Source organism: Arachis duranensis, chromosome 9, assembly GCF_000817695.3.
Source record: "Arachis duranensis cultivar V14167 chromosome 9, aradu.V14167.gnm2.J7QH, whole genome shotgun sequence".
NCBI classification, from domain to species: Eukaryota; Viridiplantae; Streptophyta; class Magnoliopsida; order Fabales; family Fabaceae; genus Arachis; species Arachis duranensis.
In genome coordinates this window covers 17403914-17414211 of record NC_029780.3, presented here as the reverse complement: position 1 = coordinate 17414211, position 10298 = coordinate 17403914, and the positions used below count along the sequence as shown (strand labels likewise).

Genomic DNA, 10298 nt, shown 5'->3' with positions numbered 1-10298 from the left:
AGTCAGCTAAAATTAAAAATAATAACTAATCACATCTATATATCATAATGCATCTCTCAACTACTTCTCTTTCAACATGTGTGAAGGAACAATATCTTGAAGAAGCCCATTGTCTTGAGAAAAAGAAGAGTTATCAATATTGTTGCTATTGTTGTAAGGGATGCCCAAAGAGAACAATGTATTCACTAGTAGTTGTTGGTGGTGGTGGCGATGCTGATGATAGTGTGACATGTAGTTTCCAGGCATGAGAGGACCCAAGTTGGGAGTGGAGACAGCCGGCGGTATCATCGGAGATCCAACGCCGGCAATGGCTGAACGAGGCATAACTGGGCTTGGATGTATGTGTTGGCCTTCATAGGTAGTTACCACAACGCTTGGATCAGTAAATGACCGCTCCACACGCTTCTTTACATTACATGAAGCACTGGTGCAACGATAATAGCTCCTTTACAACAACCAAACACTTAGTGTAACCAACATGTTAAGCACATATAATTCATAATAGAAGATGGTGAAAGTTGTATACAGTTGTAGTTGTATTTATGTAAAGTTGATATTTTTATATTTATTACGTGAATAGTTATTTAGAAAATGAACGTAATTATACGATAAAATATTTTTATTTATTATTAATATATTAAAATTAAATTCATATTCACATTTGATTATTACTAATATGAAATATTTTTATACAAACAGAAAAAATTTAGATGCAACTATTTTTATGTAAAATTGATAATAGAAAATTATCAAAGAATAATTTAGTCAAATATATTAAATAATGAGTATTAAGACACAAGTAAATTTTATAATTTTTAATCATTAATTAATTTTTATTAGCATTTTTAATGATGTAATATTATATTTAATAATATAAAATTACTTATTTTTTGCTAGTTAAATGTTAGTAAAATTTTAATAAATCTGCTTGCCTTCTAGCCTTTCTCATATCTTTATTAACATATATTATATAATTAGATATCCTTATAAAACTGATTTAGATCAAAATTAAATTGTATGAATATAACAAAGAGTACAAATTAAGATGGAACAGAATACCTAAAATACTATACAAAAATACAATTCCTATATATCCTCTTATCAAACAATGAGACGAATATTTATTATTAAAAATACCTTTTTTACTTGTATTTTTTATATTTAGAAATATAATTGTATAATAAATGAGTCCAAATAGCCAAAATTTACATTATTTAACGTTAATTGATTCTGGCATTCGTTGTTAATAATCGTATACTTAGCTAATTAATTAAGGAAGAAAAGTAGGGGTATATTGAAAAGGCTTTAATATAGGTACCTTGGAAAGGGGCTGTTTTTGACAGCCTTTTGACCGTACTTTCTCCATCTGTAACCGTCTTCCAGATGATCGACCTCGCTTTTCGTCATGAACGCGAATCTCGGTTCTCTCTGTCTCTTCTGCTTTGTCTTCTTTGCCTTCAACCTTTAAAGCCCAATCAAACGGGCCATCAAATCTCATCTTATAATAGAATCTTCCTAGCTAGCTAATATCACATATTCTAAAGCACCAAACAATAAATAAAATACTTGCATTAAAAACACGCACTTCAATTTTATAAGGAACCACCCACATACAGGAGTTTGTTTGTATATTTTAATTTGTTGCTTGCTCCCATTTCATCAACCATTCCCTTGTAAAAATTAACTACCACAAAATTAATTGCGAAACATTAAAAATAAAAAAAAAGCAAAATTAACCACTTTTTAAGTAATCTCCGAGAAACCAATGAAATTAAAGTAAAATGAAACCCACTCTTTCTTAGTCTCTTTCAGCTGCTCTTCTTCTTCTTCATCTTCTTCACTATCATCATCATCTTGTTCTACAATTTTATTGTGTTCATCGTTGACAGCTTCGCTCGACGCGGACGAAATCGAAGACGAATTTGGAGTTGCAGGTTGGTGCTTCTGGTTCAACACTTCAGAACACTCTTTAGCAGTATCGTCACAAGAAGCGTTAACCGTGGTAAAAGGAAGAACTGTAGCTTTTGATAACTGTGGTAAATCAAGCACAGCACCACTATTATTATAGTAGTCCTGCACTCCCAGCAACTCCATAAACGAGCTTTTCTCCACTTCACAGCTGAAATCAAACGCACTCGACAATAACAACGGATTATTATAATAACCGTTTGAGGATCCAAAAGCAACAGCATCCTCAGTCTTCTTCAAATCCATGTTATCCTTCTCCATATATATATATATAGTAGTTGATCTATCACTATCTCAAATCCAACACAAAACCAAACAACACTTCATTATTTCTCAGCACAAAAATATCTCAAAAATTCGCACACTCTGTGGAGCAAGGTAGGGTTGATCTGTTTATAGATGACAGAGAGAAAGAAAGAGAGAGAGTGGAAATAAAGTAGTGTGGAAGGAACTAAAATTAATGAAGGGGATTGAAGACTTGACCGGCAATTGTAGGTCGTCAACTGGTACGGACAAGGGTTGGGCCGGTGGCATAATATTCAATGCATGAGATGAGAGAGGGAGGGTCGACGCTTTCATACGTAGAGTTTGACCGCTCAATCGGTTTCCAGTGTGAACGGGGTTTCGAGATGTACTGCCAAGGTTTCCAGAATTTGGTTTCCAACGGCGTTTTATCTTTTCTTTTTTTTTTTCTCTGTTCTTTTATTTTGGAAATGACAAAATTGGAATACTAATAGTGTTCCATCGTGTGCATGTTATAAATAAAAGTTTTTTTATAAAAAAATATTAATTTTATGTATTTAATATTATTATAAAATTTAATCTTGAGAAACTCTTAATATAGAGAATTTTATATAGCTATTTAATTAAATTTATATATTTAAATATTTGTTAAATAGTGAGTTTAAAAATTAGTTAATTTTACTGAGGTATTAAAAAACAATTAGTTGTATGTATAAAATTCTTTTAATTTTTATTAACTTAGAAACTCTAAATTTGGCAATACATATTATTTGAGTTTAATTTTAATACATTGATAATGTAAAATAATTTATAAATGACAATGTTCTGAAAATTGGATTGGACTCATTGGTCTGATTTGATTAACCTAGAATCGGTTTTTTGATCGGTCTAATTAATTTCAAAATTATTTTACAAAAGACCGATAAAAAATGGTCTGAATTAGTAGTTAACTGGTGAACCAATAAAATAAGCCCGATTTTTTCACTCCCTGTTCACTACCCACCACTAAAAAACAACACCGTTTTAAACAAATATAAAAAAACACCCCAACTAAAGCAGAACACGCCAACACCCTTCCCTCTTTCTTTCTCTCTCAAATTGAAAATCCCCTTCTGAAGAACCCTAACCCTATTAGAGGAAATCACCAAAGCAACGTAGCCACCATCAACCCCCACCGCTATTGACGTCAGCGGTGACAACTCGAAGGTTTGCTCTTCTCGCCGTATCGCCAGAAGGTCGGTTCGGAGCTACTGTTGGCGTCTCTATCCTCGTCGTCGTCGCCTATGTCTTCGTTGTCATTGCATCGCCGTCCTCGTTGTCGTGGAGCCCAGACCATCGTGTCCATCGTTGTCGAGCCCATGTTCGAGCCATTACTCTGTCTCACCCTTATTGCGAATGTCTCTCCTCATCGTCACCTCTGTTCCACTGCTCGATCCTCGTCTCTGTCTCGCCGTTCCTCCGTCGCCGTCAACTTGGTTCTTCCCTTGCTAGCAGTTGAGTTTCGTTCCTTGCTCTGTTTGTTCACTTTTTTTGTTTTTGGTAATTTTTATGATTTTGAGTTTCTGTTTTTATATGATTGGAACTTGGAATAACCAACCGAATAATTTTTATAATTATGAGTAAACAAAGCTGATATTTTGTTAATTTTACTTATAAAAAACTGATTCTGAGTTGTTGTTCTTTCTGTTTTTTGTGTTCTGAGTGAGTTAGGATTATTGGTGATGTGATTTTGAATTTACACTACAAGAAAAATACCCAGTACTGTCGGATTTACCATCGGAGGTTAGCGGAGTTTATCGGTGGATTTAACAATAACTTCGTTGGATAAAAAAGTTACCGTCGGATTTAGTTTTCTAACGGTAAATTTGCCGGTAATAATTAGAGGGAAAAAAGAAAAATTAGCACTATCATTACCGTCGGATTTAAGGGCAAAAAAAATCCGACGGTAAAGTAATTAAATGAAATGCACCATTTTGACCACAGACTATGTGTTACCGGCCAATTTTTTCACAGTAAATTCACTGATAAAATTAACACTAAACTCAAATTTGAAAACCCTTATCTCCCATTCATTACAAGAATTATGCCAAGTACCGTCGGATTTAGCGCCGTGTATTACCGTCGGCTTTATTGACGGATTTATGGACGATTTTGAGATAGAATTAGTTTAGTCAAATCGTTATCGGCGGATTTTCGATTCCGACGGTAAATTCACTGGTAATATTTGGAAGAAAATTGAGGGAAATAGGCGCATACTTTAGTGGGTCTTTACCGTCCGATTTATCTGACGATAAGCCATTTTAGTGAAACGATGTGTTTTGGTGACCCACTATGAGTTACTATCGGATTTAATCGACAATAAAGAGCCTTAAAATTGAAGGTGCATACCCTCTCCCCCTTCATTTCGAAAATCCTTTCTTCTCTCTAACATCTTTTCTCCCTTTCTCTCTCTAGCCGTTCGCTCTCCTCGCCGCTCCAACCCGTCGCCGTCAGATCCAGTCTCTCACCGTCGCCTCTCTCTTTTTCACGAAAACCAGTCTATTCGTCCTCTCTCCTGATATCAGCCATAACTCTGTCTCTCTCTATTTTTATTCCTCTACCAACATCACTGCATTGCACCGCCACCATCGCCCTCTAGCACCGACATGACTCCCCCTTTGTCTTTGTTCTTATTCCCTTTTTCGCCCCCTTTCATAGTCCCTCTTTCTCTTTGTGATAATAAATAATAAATAATAAATTTAGTGAAATTTAGGCCAAGTTACTTTGAGGATGATTATAAGGTGACTTGAATTTTTATTTATTTATTTCTCTTTTATTCTGTTGACATAAATAGTACTATTAATAGTGGCTTTAGCCTTTAAGTTTACTAGTCCGCATATCATCATCATCATTTAGTTCATAGGAATTTAGTAACTGTATCAAAGTTTATTAAATAACTCTAATAATAATATGCATAATATATATGTACCCAGTGCTTAATGTTCATAGATGGAATTAAGTTTAGATTTCTGTAATGGTGAACATTACTTAATAGGTGCATATTTGGCAGCATCATGTCACTAATTATTAACTTTAATTGAGTTAAATAAATTATTGTGTTAGATATTATAATATTATATGTACAATATTATATATATAGTATGAATTCAAGTATGAAAACTAGTTAATATATTCTGTTAGAAATATTGTAAATTTAATTATGTTTTGATTGATGATACTGTGGATTGAGATTGGTTAGATTTGTGAGAACTATAAAGGTGCATATATATGTCAAATTTTAGGGGAGGTTATGTCAAAATTTTTTTTGAAATAATCTAAATGTTAAATGATTTGTTTAGTATATATGCTAATTAGTGTTAGTAATATATTCTCTTTGCAGACATGACGATAGGTAACAGAGGTAAATGGAGTGGGTCTCGTAGTTGTGGAAGAGGGAGGGCTTCCACCAAATCTCCAGGGATTATTCAGTCATCGCCCTCTACCCCGACTACTCCGTCGACCGCTGCGACGTCACAGGCGGGTCTAGCAGACCAACAGTTTATCATGGTCCCAAACCCAAACTACGTGCCTTCCTCTGCTACGTGGCCCCCAGCAGGATGCCCCTTCACCACTGTCCATCATCTGACTGAGGATTTGGCCCGATGGCATACATGTGTGAGTACATACAATTTTTTAATCTTACGTTTGTTAATCTTAAATTTATGTGTTTATATGTGTTTGTTAATGTTATATTTTTTTCTCTGATAGGTTTGCACTTAACAACAATGCTTGCACACATGAGATCGCTGAAGTCATTAAGTTAATGTACGACCACCCGTGGCTGAGGTACACGCAGATCCCGGCTGAGACCAGATAGCGATAGTTTCAGAAGTGGCCGATAACCCAATAATGCTGAATTAATTAGCTGTATTTGAACTGTATTTTATCCCAACTAACTAATGTTGTTGAATTACTTTGTGCAGTTTAAATTCATATGGGATGCAGAACATAATCTCATGATCAGAAAGATCTATGACCACTGGGAAGCTACACGGATTCAGTAGATGATGAGCGACGTTCGTTAGGGGCACGACCACCTAACGACTTGGATCCATCCAGCCATCAAGAAAGAACTGGAGGCCCATTTTAGAGATGATGAGGGGTTCAAGCGTCGCCGTCTGATAAACGTCCCTAACAGGACTTTTCCCAGGTCGTCGAAGTATATGGGTAGATCGGCGACCTTCATGAAGACGAAGAGCAGACTGGTAAGTAGTTTGGTAATATTTAATTTTTTAGTAGTTACTTGAATTAGTTGTTTAATTTGTTGATTTATTTTATTGGTTGTATAAATTGTAATCTAGGTCATTGGATCGTTAGATGACACTGGCGGAGACCTTCAAGTATACCCATACTTTCATTGTTGGCCGAGATCGCTGCTCTTAAGCGATTGATTAAGCTTTCTATTTGTCACTTCTCTATCGGGTTACTTTTTTATTTTTCTGCTAATGGAAAAATGTGCTTACTTTAAGCCACTTTAGTTATAAAAATTCTAAGTTTGAATAGAAAAAACTAGCTTAGGGAATTTTACTATTGTGGTGGGTCGATTCAACTTGAGGCAGAGCATTTTAATCAAGTGAATCAATGAATACTTTGTTTTCTTTTACTTAGTCGTGGTTTTAGACTCGAATGGTAGTTAATTTTGGGTATTAATAATGTCAAGGTTCATTGTTCCTAAGTGTTAAGTTTGGTGCTAATAATTTTCTTTTGTTAATATCTTCGAAAATTGGATGCTTAAAGAATCTGGAGTATCTTGACCTTTCATTCAATAAATTGAAGAAATTGAAGATCAGATGGTGCTTTTGCTATTTTTTATTTGGTTAGTCATTTGATATGCTGAAACTATTTTTGTATTTGTGTATGTTTTTAATTGTTCCTCTCCTTATAATAGAATTCTGTGTGGACTTGAAAATTTTCTGTATTTGTGATAGCTATATTTTTAGTTTTATATTAAGGTCCATATATTTGATCTTATTTGGATTTGTTACATCAGATTTGTGGTTTAGTAATCTGCCAATAGTAGATTCCATATTTGGCTGACTGTCTTTTCAATTGTATGATATGCAACATTTTCTTCTATGCTTGAATTTGTGTTAATATGCATTTAATTTGGTGAAATTTGACACTGTTTGACATGGAAGAACACCACATTGAAGGTGCCTCTGTGCATCCAAGGTATTGATTTAGTAGATTGTAACTATAAACTTAGTTATTTGTGTTTTTAAAATTTTATTTTCTATGCCTTTTGTTAATTATATAAATTAAATAAATTTGTTTTTGTTTTTTAATATTTCAAGTACAACAAGCTGCTCGGAATTTTTCACATCCCTTCATGGATATGCTGTAAACTGGAAAGAAATTATGGAGGTGGGTGTAACAATGATTGTAGTAGTCCTTCTATTGAAATGGATGTCTATGAAAATAGTCTATAGAAAAATGATCGAATAATTTCTATTGGTGAAGCCTGAAATTCCTTTCTATTATGCTTTTTTTTCTTAATTTGTGCATGCTCTCCCATTTTAGTCTATGAATGTTTAAATTATTCCTGTATGTTGAGCTGAATTACCCTCTTCTGTTAAATCTTTTGCAGGTGCTCATAATACCTCATCAAGCACATTAACTAGTACCTCATTTAGCAGTAAATGTTTCTCAGCCTAAAAGTCAAGTAAAAGGTGGAGACAATTTAATATAAATATTTAAAATTATATATTAAATTTTGAAATAAATTAAAAAAATTAAAATTGAAGTTTACCGTCAGATTTACCGTTGTTTGAATCTGCCGATAACTATTAATTTACTTACTGATAAATAATATATTACCGTTAGATTTACCAGGAAAAAAAATTCGACGATAACAAGCTCCAAAAATTGTCAATTAAAAGTTTATATTCACCGCTAATTCCGTCAGTAATTAGCAGCGGATGAAAAAATCGGCCGGTAATCGTTTACTGACGAGGTTTATACCGTCGGATTTATTTAGTCGCTAAATCTGACGGTGTTTAGTGACTTTATTGTAGTGTTAGTTTGAATGGTGAGTTTGGATTTTTTGCTTAGTTTTTCTGTTTTTTTATTCTCTAACTTTGGATGATGAGTTTTTAGTTTTTGGATTCTCAATTTTCGTCGTTGAATACTTAATTAGAAGTTTTTGTTGAATTTTTTTGTGATTTTAAATTCTTTGTTGCTAATGGTTTGAGTTTTTATGTAAATTTGTGTTTTTCATAAATGCTGATTACTCGATTATTAGAGGTCATTGTTGAAGTATTTTTATTTTCTAAATTTTTGTTGCTGATGTGGTAAGATTGTTGCTGATTATTTTATTAGAATTTAGAAGTTAATTAGAAAATTTATTTTGATTAGAATTTAGAAGTTAATTAAAAAATTTATATTTTGTGAATTTTTAATGATAAAATATAAATAAATTATTATGTGAAATTGTAAAATTTTGAAATTTATTAGTTTAAAAATTATTGAATTCAAATATTTAAAATTGTATATTAATTTTTTTAATAATTTCATTGTATATTTAATTAAATTGGTTTAACTACTGTTTGATTCCGGTTAGACCATTAAACTATTAAACTAGTTACTTGATCGGTTCAATAACTAGTTTGATTCTCGCAATCTTGCAGTCATATAATTATATCCATTTTTTTATGTAATTATTCATACTGTCAGTAAAAAAAGTAGCTATTTTTTCTAATTTAATGATACTTAATTAAATGAATGTGTAAAACTTATATGAAACTTTTGCAGTTCATATCAATTCTCTAACAATCAAGCTAGGTAACCAATCACTATTAGTTGGACTGTAAAAAAGCCATCCGAATTCATTATCCACATTTACTTTGACACTCTCTTTGCAATAAAAAATACGTTAAAATTGAACAAATAGAAATATCTTAAATTTAATAAAAAAATCCAAAGCTAAACAAAATAAAAAATCTAAAATTATTGAAAAAATATTCAAAATTAAACAAAAAGAAATATCTAAAATCTAACAAAAAAAATCCAAAATTATTTTAAAAACATTCAAAATCTAACAAAATGAGATATCCAAAATTAGTTGGAAATGAACATCCAAAACATAACAAAAGGAAATATTCAAAACATAAGGAAAAACATTCGAAAACTAAAAAAAAACATATAAACTATTTAAAAGAATCATTCAAAACCTAAAATGAATAAACATCCAAAACATAAGAAAACGTAACATTCAAAACCTATAAAAAAGATACATCCAAAATCTAGAAAAAGAAACATTGAAAATATTTAAAAAAAAATCCAATGCAAAACAAAATAAAAAAATTCCAAATTTATTGAAAAAATAACATCTAAAATTTAACAAAAACGAGATATCCAAAAGCATTTTAAAAACATCAAAACCTAACAAAACGAGACATCCAACATTATTTAACAACGAACATCCGAAACATAATAAAAGAAAATATTTTGAACATAAGAAAATCAAACATTTGAAAACTAAGAAAAAGAAACATCTAAAACTATTAAAAAGAATCCTTCAAAACATAAAACGAAGAAACATCTAAAACGTAAGAAAACACAACATCCAAAACCTATAAAAAAGACGCATCCGAAATGTAGAAAAAAACATCCAAAACGGTTAAAAATAATCATCCAAACCCACTATAAGAAAAACGCTGAGTACTGTCGGATTTACCATTAGAAACAATCGAACGGTATAAACATCGCCAGTAAATATTTACCGTCGGACTCCTTGGCTGATCACTTGCTCGGAAAACTAATTGGATACCGGTGAATTTTTCCGACGGTAATGCTGGCGCCAAAAACATGTCATTCTGCGCCATGTTACTGTCGGATTATTCCATTAGTAATTCCGAATGTGATATCATTTTTTAAATTTCGAAATAAATTTTCAATTTTTTTGTGACTGTCAATTTTAATTTTAAATTTAAATTTTTTTACATAATTAGTAGTCAATTCATAAATATATAATGAAGAATTTTTATTTAAAATAAATAAATAATATAATGTCCAAATTAAATAAAAGTCAACTACATCAAATAAATATA

At 31.9% G+C, this 10298-nt stretch overlaps 1 protein-coding gene and 1 long non-coding RNA gene across 2 annotated transcripts; one reads left to right on the top strand and one right to left on the bottom strand.

Annotated features, from left to right (window-relative positions):
* Positions 1-6: 6 nt before the first annotated feature.
* Positions 7-2403, bottom strand: LOC107464977 (WRKY transcription factor 23). The gene is made up of 3 exons (XM_016083943.3): positions 1793-2403; positions 1319-1462; positions 7-445 (listed from the first exon to the last, which is right to left on the bottom strand). The coding sequence occupies exons 1-3, from the start codon at positions 2227-2229 to the stop codon at positions 61-63; spliced, it is 966 nt and encodes a 321-aa protein (XP_015939429.1). The 5' UTR covers positions 2230-2403; the 3' UTR covers positions 7-60.
* Positions 2404-3281: 878 nt separating this feature from the next.
* On the top strand, positions 3282-7037 carry LOC127741449 (uncharacterized). The gene is made up of 5 exons (XR_008002546.1): positions 3282-3704; positions 5591-5865; positions 5959-6036; positions 6174-6455; positions 6552-7037. It is a non-coding gene; the product is annotated as an uncharacterized LOC127741449 (long non-coding RNA).
* Positions 7038-10298: the final 3261 nt, after the last annotated feature.

Bases quoted from the DNA above. Each gene is read 5' to 3' on its own strand.
- LOC107464977 (XM_016083943.3), bottom strand. From the start codon at position 2,229: ATGGAGAAGGATAACATGGATTTGAAGAAGACTGAGGATGCTGTTGCT. The intron at 1,463-1,792 runs GTGGGTTTCATT...TGGGCTTTAAAG, and splicing joins CTGAAAGAGACTAAGAAAGA to GTTGAAGGCAAAGAAGACAA. The intron at 446-1,318 runs GTACCTATATTA...GTTGTTGTAAAG, and splicing joins AAAAACAGCCCCTTTCCAAG to GAGCTATTATCGTTGCACCA.